The sequence below is a fragment of the Hippocampus comes genome, unplaced genomic scaffold (genome assembly GCF_001891065.2).
Source record: "Hippocampus comes isolate QL1 unplaced genomic scaffold, H_comes_QL1_v1.1 scaffold40, whole genome shotgun sequence".
Lineage (NCBI taxonomy): Eukaryota > Metazoa > Chordata > Actinopteri > Syngnathiformes > Syngnathidae > Hippocampus > Hippocampus comes.
The window spans coordinates 587,209-609,275 of NW_017842058.1; the positions used below are offsets into that span (position 1 = coordinate 587,209).

Genomic DNA, 22,067 nt, shown 5'->3' on the forward strand with positions numbered 1-22,067 from the left:
ATGGCGCCTGATGCCAGCATTAGTGGTTAGCAGCTAACTGCTAAGCAAACAAGATAGAAAGAGCCCTCGGATTACTTTTAACTACTTTTTAATAGACAAAAATGACTAGACGCGTTGATGCTGACAGCCTGACAGTTGCCACTCCTAATGATCACTTTTTAACAAACCATGTTGACTCAAATGTGTGGTTGAGGCCAGCAAAATCACGAGTGTGGATCAATTCGTCTCACAGATCGAGATCTATGGGGAGAGATTTGTCTAAATTGTCACTTATGAGTGCTGCTAAGCAAAGTTGAAATTTAGAGGGAGCAGTAAAAAGTTAATAATTTGTCTACAGTAAATTTGAAATTTCATTATTTTTCATGTTAAATTAACACCTTTAAAAACGCATTTTGCCACTTGCTGTCGACTGAAAAATAACATCACATGTACTCAGGGCTTAGGTAACAACCAGTCACGGCTCAGCTTGCGAACAACATAGTTGTTACTTGACCCCTGAGCACGTGATTGTCATCAATTTATTACAGAAAAAATATATTTTTTACGGCTGAAAAGTGGTAGCTAAAAAGGAAAAGCAGTTGTTCATTCAATGTTTTGCAGAACATGGTTTTATAAAGGCTTTGAAAGACCTTAATTATTGGTGTAGGAAAAGAGCCTATTTTTAACCTTGATTTTAAAGCATTTACACTTTATTGGTATGTTTTTAATCTTCATTCATATTATTCACTCAGATAACACTGGTCAATAAACATTTTGGTGCTCAGAAAGTTTCAACGGTTTTAGCATATCTTGATGTCGCTGAATCTGAAAATGACACTGTTTTTCTCTGAATTGACTCAAGTTTTTTTTGAGATAGTCAATGTTTTTGTTCAACAAAAGTGCTAAAAATACGCAAATTTTGACATTGGTATTGTCTTTATGCTACAAATTTGAGGCTGTATCTGTCTTTTCAAGCATGTCCATACAATATTCTTTCATTTTTGATGCAATATAATCAAAGACGCCACTCGTAACAGAGAACCTTCTTTCTGTATATCAAGTTTCCTGTGAACATCAGGCAAAAGATTGATAATATTAGTAGTAACAAGCGTGTTTCACTTTTATTAGAGCATCAACAAAGGGCTTTTTTGATGTCCCCAAATGAATTTTCAATCAATTAATTGACAAAATGATCAATCTCAACAACTCGAGCCAATTCTAAGAATTGGATGTCATTTTCAGACTCATCAGCCCAGAATTACACAGAAATCAAATTCAAATCTTTGGCACTTGAAAAAATTAAATTGTTGGCCACTATAAAAAAAATAAAGGATGCCAGCAAATCAGGAAAACATAATTATAGACGATTACAAAGGGAAAAAAAAACTTTTAAGGGCGATTTTGGGAAGGTGTATTATTCACTGGGAGCATTTTATACACGGCATTTTAGAGTATAGTAATTGTTGCAGTAGCAATACAGAATTAGCAATTACTGTATCGATTATACTGTATGATCTGTGCTGCTCACATATGGAGGAAAAAAAAAAACATTTTGTATTGGAGATGACCTGCAATACAAATAATGAATGAATTTTATCTCCCCAAAAATTGGAAAGTTTCAATTGTGTTCAAGCTTACTGACAAGATTTATGCGTACACACTGATCACTCCACCCAACCTGAACATCCTGCGGGGAGCTATCGTCAGGTTCCGGACCCTCTCCTGTGCCTTCCTTGGGGCCCTGTGGCTGAGGAGAGGTCTTTCCTCGACCACAGGGCTCGATGAGTGGCCCACTCTCTCCCTCCTTCTGGATGTCTGGGGTCAGGCTGACTGACATCTTCCCCTGGGAGAGGGAGAGGGTGGGAGATGGGGAGGGGGTTGGGTGCAGGACCCAGGAGCTTCTCAATGGAGAAACAAAACAAAACAAAAACATGAAAATGCCAGGAATTGTGTTTGTATGTGGTAATGTATTAATATCTACCTTTGGGTGGTATCAGATCGTCTTTCCACGTTTTACAGTGAGTGCGGCTGGGAAATCCTGGAGAGGAAGATGCGGTGAAGAAGCCACTAAGGTCGTGTACTAGGATGGACTGCAGCAGGAGGGGAAGTGCAGGCCATAGTAAGCCTTAGCCTTCCGGGGTTGGGCTGGAGAGGAAAATGTTTAGTTCATTTGTGATGCTCAACTGCTTGTTAATAGGCCTTTGATTGGCTAGCATTTTTATGAGACTAAGATGCCAGATACAAATAGAGGAGCAACTGGTCATGTTGAGTGTCTGTACAATTTGTGTCACAAGTAAGAGTTGTAAACCACATTGTAGTGTTCGGACAGGATAACAGTAAACCTAGCTTCTTGTATTTCTTCTATGACGACTGTCTCTTCTTTGTTGTACTTTCCAGCAATGTCAATGTCCTGAGGCACTGTACTGCCTCTCACAGGTCAGTCTTGTTACTACGACAGACGTGTGGTTTGTGGGAAGAGACTCGCAATTGTCAAAGATAGCAAGCATAACAAGTTGAGACCACTCATTGACACATCGACTTTAAAACTCCGTAAAGACGATTATATCTTCAACTTGATTCATGACATGTTTTGGCATTAATACAAATGCCTTGCTGAAATCAACAGGTGGCAAGTTTGTGCAGCACACTAGCAGCGTTACTTCAAACGTGTGGAAATATTTTACTAAAAATGAGACCAGTAGCATGCTCATTTGTAAAGTATGCTATTTACACCCGTAAAAATAACAAATGCACCCGGTCTAAAAAGGCAATCGTTAATGCTAGCTGATGAATGGCAAGCGGTGGTCCATCAATAGCCTTTTCATGGTGAGAATGAACATTTAATATCTTTGCCTGCAGAGAGGAGAAAAAAAAACCCCATCCAACTTGGGATTCTCTGAACCGTCAGTCAGGCTTTCATCCTGCAGACACTCGCAAGTCTTTTTTTTCTTCCACTGGCACCATCAAATCACAGACACGTTCATGGACTCAGGTACAGTTGAAATTGATGAAACTCTTTCAACAATCCACACAACAAAACTACAAGTTTGCTACATGACTGCAGAAAATCCCCTAGTCCTGCAATTTGGTTTCCTGTGTCCACTTATTATATATAGTAGCAGGAAGATTGTCATAATTTCCTACTGACTGCAAGAAACTGAAGGTGTCAAATTATGAAAGGATGAGCGAGTGTCTGAATGCGAATAGATGAATGAGTCAAGGGGGGAAGCTTGCACAATGGAGAATGATGCGGAATGTAAACGACTGAGCTTGTGCTCCAAGGTGCAAACAGCTCGACAAGAGGAAAAAAATGTAATGACTTCAGCATAGAAAATAAAATACAAAATCTGAAAAAATGTGAAGTCGTTCGACTCATATCACACACTATAATCGCACACACTTGCCAATATACTTCCTTGACTACATTACATGCAATTACACTTTAGAAACTCCAATTTTGGTAATATACGCGCTTTGAAAGGCCATGTTAGCATGCAAAATAAGATCATATTCGAGTTTTTAAATACCCTTACAAGACCACTGGATTGACCATTTTCTATCTACCCTTTAGTCAATCCACAAGCAATGGTGGTCTTTCGAGTACAAGTACTTGTGTGCGCGGCAATGCCACTTATTTGCCGGAGCGAGAAGTGAACTGGCGGCCATCTTACGTTGCCACTCACTATGCGAGCCTGCCTTGTTTTCTCTGCGTCTGTTTCACATTCTTTTTCTGTATCTACGGCGAAAATGACACAGAGTGTATATCGACACACGTGTATAAAAGTTGAGGCGTCTGGCAGGTAACTCACCGGAAAGAACACAAGCAGAGGTAAACAAACATAGCTAAACTCAGACGCAGCACGGAACCGCTCTTTTGGTGCGAAGAGGAAACCGACTGCTTTATTACGATGGTGAGTGACATGCACATAATGTTTTATTGACGGGAGAATGTAAGTAGTGGAAATTTGCGGCATGATGTTATCCGTTATTTCACAGATTAGATCGGAATATTCCAATTGATCACAATTAACATATATTGGGGTAATTCTATCCACTCATAGATGTAAACTGTTTATTCCTAATGTTTAAAAAAAAAACTATTTCGACCTTAACCCAAAGAGTGACTGCATATAAACGTAGTCCTTGTCAGATGTCATACACAATTTAAACATCGGTATAAGTGTACACGGTTTTATAATATAATCCAATAAACAATATAGTTACACAATCAGGTGAACTGAAGGGGGAGCAGTTCGCTGTCCAGTCGGAGGAGGAGGAGCACACCAACGGGCCAGCCACCACCTCAGCTCTCCTCTGGGGCCTCTCGCGTGTCTCCCTGCGACTCAGTGCAGCAACATGGTCGCTCTTCCACTCGGGAACCCTGAATAGTCAAAGCGAAAAAGAGTAAGACACGCATGACGTCATGTTTCTCAAACATACACACACACAGACAAACCGAGTGACTCATCTCTGCTGCTTACTGCTGCTGGATGTAGCGGAGAGGATAGAGGAAGAAGCAGAATTGCACTCCATCAGGTTTGTACTCCCTTCATGTCCTGAATAAATCACTCTTTAAAACAACTTTTTAAGGCATCCGCAGAATCTCTTCTATCCAAAAATATGCTTGAACACGACACTGAAGCAGCCAAACGGAGAGATTTGGCAGTGAAGTCAAGCAAATCAGACGATGCATCTTACACCTGGGGGTTGTCTCGCATGCACGCACAAATGCAGATTACTTGCGTGTGCTGCAGAATCGTCAGAGATAAGCGAACAATTGAGGCAGGGTTTCCCACAGCAGGGAGAACCCGGGCGATTCTACAGCAACTGCGTCACAGCAGCGACATTGACCGTGACGCCCACAGCTAGGCTTATACAAGACTCCCACGATTTGCCTTACAGAGACAATCCTCTTCTCCGTTGCGGTACGTCCTCTTATGGTTATGTTTAGATTCATTGAATTGGTAGCTTAAGCAGTTAAGTTACAGTCTGTTCGACAGTGTTTCTGATATAACGGGGATAAACGGGGAGTAGGTTGTATCTGTGTGTCACTAAGGGCAACCAAAAAAAACAAAAGACCTGGGGGTAGAATTTGACGGCTCCTTGGGACCGCACTGCAAAAATAGTGTGCTTATGAATAAACTGGCTTCACCTCGTCACTCCTCCTCCACCCCAATCCTCTTTCATGTTTCCTCCTCACCCCTGCTTCCCGCAACACACTCAGCGCTACTGGCACACTAGGTTGCCAGGGAGACGGCAACGTCATTCTCAACTGCTGCCATTTGTGTTGAGCAAGTACCAGTGAGGGGGGTCAGGTGGGGAATGATGGCAAAAATAAATACACAGCTTGTAGCACACGCTGAGAGGAACATCGATAGCAGTTGAAAGCAATAAGGAGGAGCAGTCAGGTATGCGTTCGCTAGCGTTCAGATTTCTGCAAGGTTGTTGGGCCTCAACCACACCAAATTGACGGGTGGTTGATTAGGGTTGCAAAAATCAACATGCTCAAGTGTTAAAGAACATTGTTTCCACAATAGTGACAACATATCTGTGACGTATCTTCCCACGAAATGAAATGAAATCAGCCATTTCAAGGTGTTTTTTTCCATCTCACGGGAAAAAAAACGGCTGCTCACCCCACCCCCTCTACAGGGGATTAATGCCAAGTATGACTTTTGTTACCACAACATCCAGGGCAAATCACCTGGTCTGTGCTGGTTATCTGGCGCGAATGTTGACGGCTTACCTTGCAGCTTGACATGATAATACTTCTGTCTGTGGTGCCTTAAAGTGGCAGATCTTGGCCTGGCCTGGCCTAGCCAACAAAGTCATGTTGGGAGAATTCAGTGTCGGGGCTTAGTAATGTAAATGAGCCCCACTGTTTCGTCACAATTCAGAGAAAATCATTTTCAGAGCGAGGCAGCTTCCAAATGATTTATGTTATTTCCAACTTCATGAGAGAGGAGGCACTGCACTGAGACAACTATTTGTACAGAAGCAATTCAAAGTAAAACTTCCAAAATGTTCCTTTTTAAGGCTGCGAGTGCCTAAATGACACTTCATCACATATTGAAGGAGTTTTGTAAACATTCTGAAGATGCAATACAATAGTTTGTAGTCATGTACTCCAAATCATCACTCCCAGAGTGTATTGTTACACTATCTCTGTCCTGTGTTGCATATGTGTTAGCCACATCAATGACCAATTCAATTTAAGCACTTTGCGGTAGGGGTCGTTAGGCCAAGGATGGACAGGAGAGACTGTGTCAAAGAGCAGGCAGACGACAAAAGCTGCAACACTGCTATCAGCCTGTGTCACCACTTCAATTGTGCCTGCTGTTATCATTTGACTTGACATACCACACAGCTCAGGCTTCTTACAACTACTGTACTCACAAGAGGTTATCTGCATAATTAAACTGTAATAAACCCCATGCACAAACACAGATGGCAATCAACACTTTAAATGACCAACATAATGGTTCAGGAAATATCACATCTACAACTGGCTGGTTGCAGTACGATAAGTTCAACTTGTTTCTGATTCTGCAAGGATTTAGGTCCCTAATTTTTAACATGCACTGGCAGCATATGCAAAGGACTGATTCGCAAAGGTTTCCCAAACAGACTACACTGGCTGCCCTCCCATGTGCGTATTCAGAGTTTCAGACCAGCCTGAACATTTTAAAATGCTGTTTTAAAATGACCAGCTACCCTCTTCCTTGACCCATCACCTTATCACAGTGGAGGGGTTTATGTGTCCCAATGATCCTAGCAGCTGAGTTGTCTGGGGCTTTATGCTCCTGGCAGTCACCCATGGCAAACAGGTTCTAGGTGAGGGCCCAGACAATGCACGGCTCAAAAAACCCCTTGTGACAAATACAATACATGGACAACGTTTACCCTAGCCCGGACAGGGGTCGGCACACCCACGTCCCAGAAGTGGCAGGGGACATTGACTCAAAGTTTACCATGTTTGATGCCACATCATTAAGACGGCCGACCAAAGCTGTAGCCGCAAGATGGTGGGTGCAATCACCAAACCCAATTTGTTTGTTTGTTTGTTTTTTTAAGAAGGGGCACTGTAGAGTGTGTTGCTGCAGGGGCATCACGCTCCTCAGTCTCCCTGGTAAGGTCTATTCAAGGGTGCTGGAAAGGAGGGTCAATTAGAAAATTAACTCTCAGATTCAGGAGGAGCAGTGTGGTTTTTCTCCTTGCCATGGAACAGTGGACCAGCTCAAGAGCTTCAGCAAAGTCCTTACGGGTGAATGGGAGTTCGCCCAACAGAGCCATATTCTTATTTAACTTTATTTCAAATTTATTTTCTAGTTCTTCTAGAGTTGAAGGATTATGGGATTTTTTTTGAGTGGTACCAACACACAATTCCACATATGACAATAAATACGATACGCAAGGTTAGAACAGCAAGACTTGTGACAATAAAAATAGTCCAAAATAAGATAAAATAAATATTTTAAAGACATTAAGGGAGAAGCTTCTTCACGGTTTTGAATATGTGCAGATAAGCAATGCAGCAAAGGTGTGGCTGCAGCAGATCGGAAATCCAAGAGGCTTGAAGTTGACACGATATTTACAAGGTCATTTTGTATTTGACAAAAAGAAAGGAGTGTTCAAGAATAGTCTTCAACATGCAGGCATAAATTGGAATGAGGGTATGATGATAGTTTTGAATCGATGAGCCTTGGTAAATGAAGAGATTGTGATTTCTACATCAATAGAAATGATCGCAATTTTTTTTTTTTTAATGGGTAATCTATATATTTTTTTCCTGTCAAATACTGTGGTACCTCTATTTACAAATTTGATTGGGCCTGGAAGAAATGTCGTCTTTCTCGAAAATTTTGATAGTCGAGACGCGTTTTCCATCTAAATGTCCTAATCTGTTCCAATCCCCTCGAAATTCAGACATGAATGTTTGCCGAGGCATAAAAATGCATCAAAATATGTAACAAATACATGTTACAATTAGATTATTGCACAATAAATGAGAGTTGTGCATAATGTAAAAAACAAAGAATCGAGTATCGAATAAAAATGGTCATTTAACTTTTAACTGCGTCCTCATTGTTTTTTGCCCTCTTTAGTCCATGTTCTCTCTCAGAAGTGGTTTTTGCCTCGTGTTTTAAGAACTGATCCAATTACGTTTCCTTTTGTCGGCTTTCAACAATCCTTTGAAAATGTCCAAGGCAAACTTCAGCATAGTGAGCGATGGCCCAACTGATGAACACTTTTTCTGAGTGATTCATATTCATATATCGGAACACTTCATGCCCCGAGTTGCAAATGATGCGGACGTTGCATCGACACATACTTGTATGTCTCTATTTACATACAGACACATACGGTAGAAGTCCCTCCTAGCCAATGGGATGCCAGGAGGATGCTTGGTAATAGCCAATAGCACAGCAGCTCTAAGTATGTTGCGTTGAGGAAACTCGGAGCTGCAAGTAGCAACCCATACTGTATTTTTACCTTCATATGTTGAAATTTCTTTCGTACCAAGAGGCAACAATTTCCTGGTGAGGCGATTCGTAACTTGAAAATTTCCGATTTAAGAGACATTCGCTAGTAGAGGTACCACTGTATCAGAATCGACATATGCCTCAAAATATTAATGTTAGTCGATCCCAATAAATAACTGAGCATGATAGCAGCAAACTACAAGGAAAGAGTCTGTCAATGACAAAACATCCAAAGTTTCGGATCAATGATGGCCACATGTGAAACGGAATCATTCTATATACAAACTGGCTAATGTGTTAACCAGTAACCAGCTCTCCAACTCTGCATCTCACTCATCAGGGCAGATCCCGCTTTTAAAGCCATACACACTCAAAGATACTACAGTAAACTGAAAGGATGGTGAACCCAAGTGGATGAAAAAAAATGAACTTCACATGTATGTTATTGTGTTTAGAAGTGAGAAGTATTTTTTTTTATCCAATTACTCGATTAATCGATGGGATAATAGTTTGAATACTCAATTCTAAAAATATATTAAAGCTGCAGCTCTCGCAAATTGATAAGAATGAATGCGTGACAAAGAGCGGTCAAGACCTCCCAAAAACCCCTTTTATGCCCTGAAGCAGCACTGCAGTGAAAACCAGTTTGACCCACTTAACAAGCACACAGTATGTAGTGACAATTTAAAAATGGGACCGTCCTGATGACAGGCAACCAGCTGAGGCGCAGGGGCCAAGCTTCCCTGCACCGTGTGTCAAGTTTCCACACCAAAGGATGCTTGCTTGGCTAGCATGAAACACTGGGTTTGCGCGTGCATCCATGTGGTCTCTATTCATGAGAGAGAGAGAGAGAGAGAGAGAGAGAGAGAGAGAGAGAGAGAGAGAGAGAGAATATCGGGTGTATATCAGGGCTACTCTTGGCACTTTGGTGTGTTGGGGCTTACAGACGCGTATAGATTTTTTTTTATGTGGGATGCGCTCATAGCCACATTGTTCCACGACAGGTTGAACTGGGTCAGGGACTGAACAAAAGTTAGCATTGGGGCGAGCTATTGAAAATTCTCATGGAAGAGTTGGTTTATCTAAATCACTGAAGAACATGAAAATGCCCCTTTGACAGACAAATGCATCATGCGAAGGAGCTTTTGAAACCAGTGTGGAGCACAAATTAGAAATGAATCTACTGATTTCGTGGTGCATTTAATTTAAAATTCAACTCTAAATAATTTAGTCGCCAGTCAGTGTGCACAAATAGAAACCAAGAGCGAGAGTCATTTTTAACTCACTTTGCCTTGGATTATGCATATTAAACAGACTTACATAAACCAATGCATGACACTGAACAAGAACATTTACAGCACAAAATACGTAGTACAATTCAGATGCTAACTTGATACTTGAACCTAGCTTGCTAAGTGTTAGCACGGATAGTTTTGTGGCTCCACGGTATGACTATGAGTAATTCCAGCAGAGTTCATAGTTTTCAGTCATATTGTCCAGCCCTACCTTATAAAGTTCTACAGCAACATAGAGACTCATATGCTTGCTGTGGAGCTGTTATATTTCTCTCTAGACACTTACTAATTTAGCAGCTAATTTGCCGTTCAGAGTTGATTACTCTCCCCTGTAACATGGTTCCAGCCAGACTTCTGTTAAAAATATCGTGAAGCCACGAAGCATGTTGCCGTTTTGGCACTCTACGTTTCAAGTTAGCTTAGCGATTAGCATTGCTTCTCCATCTTCTCCTGTTCTCTCATCTTGCTTGGTGTGTTGCATGATTAGCTATTACTTGTCATCCTTTAGTGATAACGATACTTGTCAGAAGTGGAGTCCATTGGCCACCATGGAGGCGAGGATCACTAATTTACAGAACAACTCCGATCCTTGAAATGACAGTGTTTAGCTGCTGTATCAAGCCAACTGCAGCTTGTAGCTGGTGCGGAGCAAGTTAGCAATCCCCCGGTAGTTCCAGAGCAGTCGCGAAAGCAGGGAAGGATGAGTGACTTCGGCTCAATGGAGATACACATACATACAATGTTACATTGTTTTAGCAAGGTTAGCAGTTACATTGTTAATTGTATTACTGGAAATGTCACACTTAAGAATGCCCTTCCGTGCTCTCTCTCCAAGGAACAAGGATGGAGATGAATAAAGCCCAGGAAGCAAGTAAACAGGTATGTGTACGTATGGTCAAACCCGCAGACAGCAAGGGGAGACAGCCATCCACAGGCAGCATGGCCCAATTCATCTTGTCTTGTATTCAGCTGTGCACCTCGCCCATTTGACGTCAGAGAGAAGCCATTTCACAAAAGACAGCAAGGTTATTTCTGCACACAGTGAAGGGTGCTCTGTGTGTGTGTGCGTGTGCGCGCGCGTGCGTGTGTGTCATAACAGCCAAGTTTCTGCAAACTCTGAGCCTCCGCATATCATATATCAGCAGTGTTTGTGTGTGTGTGTGTGTGTGTGTGTGTGTGTGTGTGTGTGTGTGCGGGCGCCGCCGCGCTCGTCTATGTCAGAGAGGATTCCCCTTTGCATCGGTTACACAATCTCCCTGGGAGGGAATGGGGGCGCGGTGGCCTGGAGGGGACGGCCCATGAGTGAGAGCGTCACTGGAGCGAGTTCACACACATGCACCGTTTGGTTACATGATACACTTGTATAAAACAGACAGCCAACTTTAGATGACGACAGAAACCCGACATACATGGTCAACAGCAACGGAAGGCAGGATTTCTCGAACCATCTACGTCCTCACAACCACCCCCTCTTTTCCTTGCTCTTCCCGTGTGACAGGATACCCCTTCCTTGTCTCCTTCCTGCCTTCCTGAGCCTCCTCCCCACCTCACCCATCGATACAGCTTGCTCCATCCACCCACGACAAAAGTGTTTGCTCTCTTTCGCTCCTTTTCTTCCTCTTTTAATGTGTCTTCTTAAATTGTCAGCCCTGTTGCTGACGCCATCCTCCTCCACAGTCAGCCCACTCAGTCCTGTGGGACGAGCTATGACTCATTCGCTTCCTCCTTCCCTCCCCGTCCTCGTTACCTACCTTCCTCCCTACCTTTCTGCAGATCCCCTCAAGTCTCTTTTACAGCCACTTTCAGCTACAGGATCTACATATGTTTAGTTCTAGGTTCAGTTGCCTGTCGGGGTGTGTGAAAGTTGGGAGGTGCACCAAACGGAGGACGCGAATAGCGTTTGAAGTAAGGTTATTACCTTTACGGAACCATGACTTGACTCATTCACTGCTGTTAACTTTTACATTACATCAACTATAACCTACCTGTTCATTGCCACTGACAAATATAACCGTTAATGGTGTTTTTCCATCTGGAAGACATCTCACATAGCTTGTCGATTAAATTATTGCATATATGAAACTGTAATGACAAACAAACGGCAATAGATGGCAGCGATGCATCGCTTCAGATTGAGATTTGTTTGTTTGTTTGTTTGTTTGATGTGCATAGCTTTTGAGGTGAAAATAAAGATTGGGGTTGAATCTTGGCTTGTCAAATCCATTGCGAGGGAGGAAAATGCCAACACGTTTGTTAGCTTGCAACTTTTTTTTCTTGTAAGACATGTCTACTCTTTTTTGTTTAGTTTGATGTTGATTTATATTGTCAGAACACAATATCCTCTGCACTATATTCTTGATCGATCATTCAAAATGCTCTAAAATAGCTGGCATTTCGGGGTACTCCGCTGGCAGTGAATGAGTTAAAGAAAATCAGCACTGAATAAGATAAAATATAGTCAGAGAGATTGCAAAGAAATTTGTTTTTATAAAGGTCATTTCTGTATGTACAATAGTGTTGTATGTTTCAATTGGATGTGATGTGTGCCTTTAATGGGGCTGCCACGCTCCATCCGCCAGCAGTAGTGAAAAAGCAAATCTCTCCCAATTTATGCTACAAACCAATAAACCAGACTTTGTTTTGAATTTACATCAAGTGGGTTTTTTTGCGAATTTGCTCATGAGAGACATGCCTACAAATTGTATTTTACACAGTGAAACGGTTTCTGACTTTGGGTTGAGACTTCAAATTTCACTGCCAAGCTCCAGTAACAACACTGTGCCGTGACGTGACATGGTGTTTTGGTGCAAGTTGTGTCTATGATTAATTAAGTTCTTGCGAGCTCACAGTTGTTGTTCATGCGTTACTGGAAATAATAATCTGTCAATGAAGCTTGATTGTTTCGCTGCTCTCGCCGCCATTCCGCGGTCCTGCTGCCATTGATGGTGGATGGACTACTCCAAGAATAGCACCATGAGGCGAACTCCTCAATCAAATGCCAGTCACAGTTGCGGTTTTTGCGTCACTACATTCTGTTTCGGCAAGCTTGATTTAGTGATGAAAGTCTTTTGGTCCAAAATCGGCAATGCTCTTTTTGGCCTTTTTCTCGTGTGACTTTTTTTGTTCTTCTGACAGGACCAGCATCGTTGGGTAGGTGGCGGAAAGACACATTGGCATGCTGGCCCCGGGCCACTGGACCAGAGTTAACGTCAAACTCTGCCAGGAATAAAGACGACAAAAGAATTAAGCTATTTCAAGAGGGCCTTTGTGTGCTCGGGCCAGAAAAAAAAAAAAGTCTGTGGATACCTAAGGCAAATATCAAGAATATACCCACAATGAATGTGACATTATCAGCAACAAGCAGCGGGATGGCCAAACATGTAACAGTCCTTGGTTTAAATGGCCAAAATTTAGCAGCCGTCGGTTTAAAACAGAGTTTCATTCCAACAGTGGCTACGAGTGAAACAAAAATAATTTAAAGTACCCTGAGAAATAACAAGAATGTACTCAATAAAATCAAATTGTACTAATTCTACTGCAAAATAGCAATTCAAGTTGACTTCAGTACGGCCAGATTTTTTTTTTTAGGTGGTAGGAACAGAGTCTGCAATGGACTGCTTATATATTAATGTTAATATCAGAAAATCTGGATGTAGATCGATATAATCTGATCGTGTATTTTAAAATGACATCAGATTGATATTCAATTTCAATATCGAATCAGGACACCCCAACCTTCTTGTGTCACGTGTGATTCTGTACGCGACAAACGGAGGGACACCTGAAAGCAAGCCAGTGAGTGCTTTCACCGTTTTTACCACTGCAGAATGTAACAACTACCTCACGGGAGGACTGCTAATCAGTCAGAATAAAGAGTCGTATCCCCCGTAAAAACGTTAGATGCATGAAACACAGTTCGACTTCATACAGTTCACCTTTTAGTTCATTTCCAAGCATCACAACTTCTATTTCAGTCTTTCTGGGCAGCCAGTAGGAGGTGAGAAAGACGGAGGAGCAGCGGCTTATGAGTGAGACAGGGAGAGAGAGGGGAAAACTTCTCAATGATGAAACAATCTGTGCTGTTAAGTGATTGGACCAACCCTCCGCCAATCGGAGGATCAGATCCATGGCAACAAGCTCTGTCGCCAAGAGAAATCCAGCCATATCCCTCAACACCCCCATATTTTTCACTCCCTTCCTCACCCTCACGACCCCCTCATGTACCAACCCACCTTTCGCTTTCCCATATTCCAAGACCGTTATTGAAGGGGATTGAGTTTAACACAGATTTACACCACTGGGAGGAGAGGGGGGGGACACTTAACGACGTGGCTAAACGGCACAGACAAAAACAAACCCACACGTGCCAACCAAACATGGCTTGAAGATCCCTCGGACTTAATGAGGCTTACAGAGTGATCAGAATATGATTCATTCACAAAGAGTCATTAAAATGTGCAGCTTCTTCACGCGCAGACTCTCTTGTATCATTCACACCAGTAAAATTAAAGCTGCATTCACACAGTAAGTCACAGTTTGATCCCTCGATGACATTACAGGCTGCGGTTACCAAGGTAATCCTCAAATACGTACACATTTTCTGACCTATAAGCTTATGATTAATGTGTGCAGATGGAAAAAAAAAAGATACATTTTACAGTGTTTTAAAAATGTACTCAGTCCGTCATTTCTCCTTCTGTATTAAAACTGCCAATACCTTTTTGTCTTTTTTTTTTTGTTCTGTTTTTAAAACAAAATGATTATTCACACTTGGAACTGCTGTGAACCGCCCGCTCCGCAACACAACACGGATCGATACCGGCTCAGTCAATTCCCACCATCGGCGCGCACTCTGTGGTGTAGCCTCGAGTGTGATGGATGAACTCTTAGGGTCAACTGGGAAGAAAATAGAATAGCGCAGCCATCTTTAAACGTTAAGAAATGCTCGGTTGTACAAAATCAGCACCTTTCCTGCCAGACGAATTCTGAATTTTAGCATACGTTTTATGAAATTCTGTGCAAACGCATTGAGTCGGGGCTCGTGTTTTTTGCATGTAGAACTTGCAATGAATGCTACCTGGTGACCGGAAATGTGTAGGATTTACTTGCAAGAGGACCCTCAACTATATTCATTGTGCAGATGTGATGCCATCCACAGTATGAATATTGGTGACGAGTCAGCATTGGTCATTAACTACAGAACTGGGATGATCCAAAAGGGAGAGACGTTCACCAAAAACCTGTACCTTATAGAGAAGGGAGAGAGATGAGACTACGTTTCTGGGTTAAAACGGATTATAGACATTAAAGAAGATAACTTGCTGCTTGCTGTGTAGACAGCCAGTTTTGTAGTAGAGAGTAAAGTGGCATGACTCGCCTTTGGCTGTGTTCAGACTGCAGGCAAATGCCACTCGAATCTGATTTTGGGGGGCCATATGTGACCTGTATCTCATTATTTTTATGACAATGTGAACTATTGAGTTTGGATTTTTTCAAATCCAACTCAGGTAACTTCAACATGTGGTGCTAGATCGGATACATATCTGATTTTTTACAGAGCAACCTCAGCCTGAATGGGCAGATCGCAGAGGTCCGACCCATATATCAGCCCAATATGCGGTCCGCAAAAGCGGGGCCGACTAACAATTGTCCGTGAATCTGCAAAGTTGTTTTGAGTAACAGTGCTGACTTTATGATTGACTTTCCAGTAATTTAATCCCACTTGAAACATGAAGCATAAAACTGACATTTGTAATGATAGTAGTACGTAATTCAGCCAGGCAAACGCATCATTCCGAGCGGGAGTGAAGGCAATGACATGGAGTCGTCATTGTCAGACGTCTCTATGAAATGCAGAGATCGAAAAGACCATTTCCCCAAAGTATTTCTAGCTCCGCTGGACCATATTTACTTGTGTTAACACTGCCGCATGATGTCGTCTTTTGGGCGTGTCACTCGAGGTGCTTTGTGTGCATGTGTGTCACATCACGGATGCGTTCCATTCATATTAGATGTGGCATTTGTTTTCGGATTGTGAACGAGTACATACAATATTATACATCTTTATTTCTATCAAATATGTTTACGATAAAGTGTTGTACTGATCTGTTTGTCATCGTTGAAAAATGAGTAGAGCATCTTGGTTAGGGTCGGAGAAGGGGGCCTATATTTGATGAGACGTATGAGTAGGAAAAGGTGGCCCTGTTCATGAGAATTGGGGAAAATTCAACACTGGTCAATAAATATCATGTCCTCATCCTTGGCATAAGATGAATATCGTACAGTTCGGTACTTAGCTGCATCCAGATGGGGGCCAGTGGCTTTCCTGACATGCACAAATACCTCCATTTGACAACAGCTGGCAGCCTGGCCTGCCATGCCAACAGCGATGGGGGCTTGAGAGCTGCCAGCTCGCAGGCTTTACCCAGAAATCAGGCAACCAGCCAGTCACCAAGTCAGGCACCGTTAGTTGCACGCGTGTAAAGGGCTAAAGTCACTCTTACGATGCGACAAGTTGCATCCCAAGAATAGCCACTGGGGAGGAGGCTGCAATAATAACCAGGACATTGCTGTATCCATTCTGCAACAACAGAAAAGAAAACCACTGTGTGTGTGTGTGTGTGTGTGTGTGTGTGTGTGTGTGTGTGTGTGTGTGTGTGGGGTTGCAGGGCAGCAGGCAGGATCGCTCGTGAAAACGAACCACTTCCAAATATGTCCCCCTGCCTTTGTATTGTTCAAACTTTGAGTTTTTAATCGACATGATACATTCTCTGAACTTTTAAGTCCTGGATGCAAGCATTTCTAAATACAAAGTCCAGCCGAACTTTGTGATATTACAAATTCACCTGAAACTAAAACTATTTGCTCTGATTTGGTGGCATGCAATCGAGGTTGTAATTGCTTCAACGACAAGATGATTGTCAGAGTGAACTGAATTCGTGCGTTGTTCGACTCGTTGAGAGCTGCCAATCAAGCTTTGCCCTGCACAACTAACAATGGGCGATATTTGCAATCTTAACTCGCCCAGCGCATTCTGTACAAACTACACTGAATGAATGACCCTGGTGTGTAGGTTTCCTCCAGGCTGCAGGTGAGTCAGTGTAAACCTTCTGACTTAGAGGCAATTACAGCAGTGAGTTTCTCCAGAGGGTGCCATTGATTATTTTGTTTTCCCCCCCCACTCCCAACCCACCCTTCCCTCTGACTCTTGAACATCCTCTCTTTTGTGCTTGGTCTTTTTCCCACGCACTGGCAATTAGCATGCAGGCTGCAGGAGGGCCAGCTACCTGGGAAGCAGGAGTGCTAGGTTACCCAAAAATTCCACAAATAAAAGTAATGGGAGTATGTTTGTTTTTAGGGAAAATACACCTTGCCACAGCAATTATTGGACATTGTAATGTCATAAATTTGTGATGTTGCTGTACCTCACTAAGCCTCATTTAAGGCAGCATCAAAGGTGCTGTTTCCTACGATTTTTCCTGAGAGGACAGCACTGATGGAAAGAAGAACCTAAGAGAAGTCTAGATCCACTGGCAGTTACTGTATGGATGAATACGCTATGAACAAAAAGCTTTGAATTTGATCATCTGATAACTGTTGTGAATTGGAGTCTCAGTTGTGTTTGCTGTCTGACAAGAAAGAGTGAACCCATAGCCCTTTAAATTAGCTTCTAAGAGAAGGTGCTAGCTAACGAGTGTTGACGCAGGCTGGCTAGCTGCCAGATACTTGTCACTTGTGATCAAAATGCAAAGTATGAGTTACGTTTAACATTTTACCACATTAGAGGTTGGTTTCATTTTTTACATGCATGTATGTTAAAGAATGATGTGCAAGGGGTGCATGTGTATTACCTAATTCCCATTTATCATTAAAGTTAAGCGATTTTATTGTTGCTAACGTATTGATACTGGACTGTTAATGATGGTTTCGTGAGGCCATGTTAGTTAAAACATTGTATTGTTAGGTTAATAAAGCTTCCATGAACCCATTATTCCACCACCTGTAATCACAATAGAATAAAATTTTGTCAACCCATTTCATGAAACAGCTGGTGTTCGACTTTGGAGGCTCCACTGTATTATGTTACAGATAAGTGTGGTTTACATGCCCCAGCTATAAATGAACACATGGATTCACAGAGCTAATTGCTTTTTTGGTGCTGCAACATTAAATTTAAAAAAATTACACTTGTTATAGTTGTGCCACCATCTGGCAAATCTGGTGATTTGGATACATTACCCCCCCCCCTCGAATTTAACAGCTATAATGATCTTCCAGATCTCATCTAAACAGATCTGGGCTGAGTAACTAAAAAAGCTTTTATAAATGACAATCGGGTAATTGCGAGTGGGATTTTGCAAGGCTGTAACCATCAGCGGAGAGCGTGTCTTCGAAGCCAGGTCTCCTCAACCTGAAACAGTCAATGAGGGCGCGCTGCTATTTATAACCACAGATTTTTTATTCAAGAGGGCTCTTCTGTTGTGCTTTTATCACCTCCTCTTGTTTTACTGCTGCCCGCACATTCGGTCTCAACAGACGGTGAAAACACGGATGCAAATTACCTTGGGGAGAGAAAATGAGAATCTGAGCGTGCGTGGCACACACCTAAACTGACATGACCACAGGCCACTGCTGTAGCTCCAAGTTAAGATGATCATTGTGGATAAGCATCAAGGTCTCTTAACGCAGGACTTCCCACATGCAGCCTTATGTAAGCGACTAGGTTGCCCCTCTTCGCAACACCCCTCCCCTCACTCCTCGGCGTGACGGCGTTGCAGCGATGCCTTCTTGCGCTGTGACCACCTCCGCCCACTGCCCTCCACCCACACAAGGACACGGTGGAAGGGAATTCCTCATTACCCCCGCCTTTAAGTGGCCACAAATTAGTGAGAGTCATCAAGACGGCGGGGTCCATATTTGATGCATAGCTTGCGTTAACAATCCAGTTTGTCAGTTACTGCTCATTCAAACTACACCGTAGACTAAAAAAACAGCCAAAAAAGTTGCAAGATACTAAAGTACTAAGGTTACGAAACTACCAGCAGCATTTCATCCCCCCAAAAAACCATGCCATGCTTAGAGCACAATCAGAGGCATGAATTGGTGCGCCAAGATATACAGACTAGGATTACAATAGATTAATTTCAATTATAGATAACACAGAGACAAAACATTCTTACGGTATGAAGAAGTCATCTCGGAGGATCTCCAGCCAAGTCGGATCAGGTCAGATAGTTGTTCTGTTTTGTTTTTGAAACTCAGTAAATGAATCACGGCAGAAGAAACAGCAGTTGTGGACTAGAAAGAACTCTCGTTGCTTAACTGCAAAAGGTAATGAATTCCATTGTCGGTGGGGGGGCGAGTTTCAGGCAAGTTCAGCTCATTCTACACTCTCCTTCCGGCAACTTGCCTTGTTCTAATGTCGAGAGGTGTTTCTTCTTTTTTTCCCTCAATGAAATTCGCATGGACCAGGACAAAAATCCTTGCTGGCTGGCTCTTTCCCGCTCTCATGCCAACATGTGCATCGTTCACAACGCTGCCGTCTCTTGCAAAGCCTGCTCCCTTTCGCATGGATTCTAGCTCTCTCTCTTCCTCCCTCCCTCGCACATCTTGTTCGCTTGCTGCTCTCAGTGCTACGATATAATTGCAGTGACAGCCAAGCGAGGGCTCGCGAGCACCCCAGCTGTTTTAAAAAGCTACATGAATCAGTCACCAAGGTTGCGTGATTGTGAAACTTTGTTCCCCCAATCATTAAACATGAACTAGCGTAGTCACGAATGATCAATCCCCTTTCACACTATGTGTAAACGGGCATTCTCAGGTGATATTAGAGCCGTTCCATTACGCCAAGACAGGGATGTAAAGATTCAATCCAGATTCTCACTCCAGTATTGACAGCAATTGAGAGCGTTTCAGACAAAGAATTCATCACTAATTATTTGACGGTGGGAGGCCGCGTCACGTTGTGAAAACGTACAGATGAGGAATTCTCTCACTTCACTGGGTTTGGCATAAAAGGCAAGGGCTGAGGAATTATGGGATCACTGTGTTAGGAGGCTGATGATTGATTGGAACTACTCTTGCGGGGTATGAAGTGCTGACAGCTGATGTCAAAACGCAGCACTGCTTTACGGTTAAAAAAAGATACAGTACAAAGAATATAAAAGGGAAGATAGCAGGCAAAATTAATGAAAGAAAAAAACTCATTAGCTGGGAAAGCCTTAATCCCTCAAGATGACTTATTTGCATGTTCTCCCTGCAGCTTCAGTGAATATGAGCGGAGGACGTCAAAAGTTCAGCATCAAAGCAACTATCTGCAGCAAGCTCAGGATAAGGTAGACGTCAAGGGATGTCTGCTTTGTGCCTGGCTTGGCTACCGTGGAACCAGGATTCATTTGAGATCCAAGTACGTCAAGCGCCAGCTTTGATTTACCAGGGAAAGATGCAACCGAGATGATTACGAAGACATGTTAGCGGCTAACAAATTGACGAAAGGAGCTGCTAACTTTCAAACACAAAACAGTCATCCGTTACATTAAAACAATACACTCCCATATTCAAACCCTCTAATGTCCTCGTCAATTCATCAACTGTTATACATTTGGTTGATTGTGTGCAATTGACTGTTGATAAACCGTGTCTCAAAAATCAAGATGTCCTTAAAGACCTTTGCTATGACAACACCTCCTGGAAGCATTATTCCAATATAAATCAGTGGAAGAGGAGCTGAGAACATGAAAATGTAGTGTGTTAAGAATAACAAAGAATCGACATTTCTTTCCATATTCTCTTGGGTGTTAGCACAGCATGATAGGTTAGTTAAGTTACAGTTAATGGGTTTGTCAATGATTCATTTCACCAACAGAGTGGTCGGATCACCAATCTTGAAAGATTTTCAACAGATGTGCCCTGCAAACTATGGCCAATCAACTTGTAAAAAGGAGGGATTTTGATGGAAAGGTCAAATATATCATTTCCAAGGGCAAGGGGCTGCCTATAAACTCATCCAAAAGTCTAAAGTCGAGAACAAATTTGCGCATTGGACATGGTAGCCAGATCACTGAATTGATTGCAAGAACAACAGCAAGCAGGGTTTTGCATATTTCACAACTGTTGTCACAGAAATCTCAGGGTGGCCACATGACCAGGGATAAAGAGGACAGCACTAATGCCGTCTAATGCTTCACTCGAACGAGCAGAGCCACGTCTTTTGCATCCAAGCTCTTCAACTCTTTCGTGGGACAGCAAAAGACAGAGGTGACAGGCTTAGAAAGGAGGATGGATAAACAGGAGAGGCACTAAGTGAGGATCAGTGGCCAAAGATATCGCAAATAAACGTTTTTGCGCCATGAACACCATCGCCGGACAGGCAGTGATGGTCTCGATATGAAAAACTATGAAACCTCATCAACATACAGTATGTTACGCTACCTCATATGGATCTCATTTTGGATTATTTTAATCAATTTACATTTGTGAAGTAAGTCCATCTGTGCTGTGTGACAAGAAGCAGCACTGCACTGAGTGAAGGTGGAGATTGCAACATTTGATTCTTGCATTAGCTGCTACCAAATAAAACGACATATGCTTGTCCCTTATGATCAAAATAATTTCATTGGTCCTGTCAAAAACACGTCTGTCCATTTTTGTCATTTGAAAAATGTTTATGTTAATGGGACGTCCGAAATGCAAACACACAGGCGTGTGCAATCGAATGTTACACGTTATGCTTGGGTGATTTAATTTTATATGTATGACAGTTCATGTTAAATGATATGACGTGAGGAGTGTTCAATGCATCTTCAGAATGTAATTAACACCCAAGTGAGTTATGTAGACTTTAATACAATTTTTAATCACGTCTATTAATTTCTTTTTACACTTTTTTGGCAGTTAGTTATTTTTAAAACATAATCTAAACACTACCTGTATGATTAATAAAGAGTTTGGGCTGCTGCAGTGGTGAGGTGAGGCAAAATGGTCAAATTGATATTTTAGGTTGGGGTTTCTGTCCTACGGCAGCAAAGTAAAATGGCATTTAGACCTGGGTCCAAACAAAACTTTTTCTATGCCTTCCTCACTAAATTGCAGGGTTAGCTATAATCATCTTTACTTCCAAGAACTTGTGAGCATCCTCACCTTTAACTTTGAAGTGGAGCAAATCCCGAAGGCCATGTCATACGGCACTTGGTTTTTGCTGGTATTTTCTGAAAGGCAGTGCACAAGGGTGACAGAGCCCTTGGTGCAAGTATGCCCATATTTAGAAGCCAACAAGGAAGTAACGGGGAGGCTTTCCTGCTGGTTTGCCATT

At 42.4% G+C, this 22,067-nt stretch overlaps 1 protein-coding gene across 13 annotated transcripts in view; it reads right to left on the bottom strand.

Annotated features, from left to right (window-relative positions):
- Window positions 1–22,067, bottom strand: part of r3hdm2 (R3H domain containing 2) — a 50,767-nt gene that overhangs the window by 22,546 nt on the left and 6,154 nt on the right. For 7 of the 13 annotated variants that reach the window (XM_019861042.1, XM_019861045.1, XM_019861048.1 and 4 more), the window contains exons 3-6: window positions 16,864–16,866; window positions 4,204–4,360; window positions 1,961–2,124; window positions 1,637–1,877 (exon numbers count right to left, since the gene is read on the bottom strand). In XM_019861042.1, the coding sequence (XP_019716601.1) occupies window positions 1,637–1,816 (180 nt within the window). In that variant the 5' untranslated portion in view covers window positions 1,817–1,877; window positions 1,961–2,124; window positions 4,204–4,360; window positions 16,864–16,866. Of the gene's footprint in view, window positions 1–1,636; window positions 1,881–1,960; window positions 2,125–4,203; window positions 4,361–4,460; window positions 4,720–16,863; window positions 16,867–18,936; window positions 19,377–22,067 lie in introns of those variants that run through there. The other 6 variants (XM_019861041.1, XM_019861044.1, XM_019861038.1 and 3 more) reach the window with 6 other exon arrangements.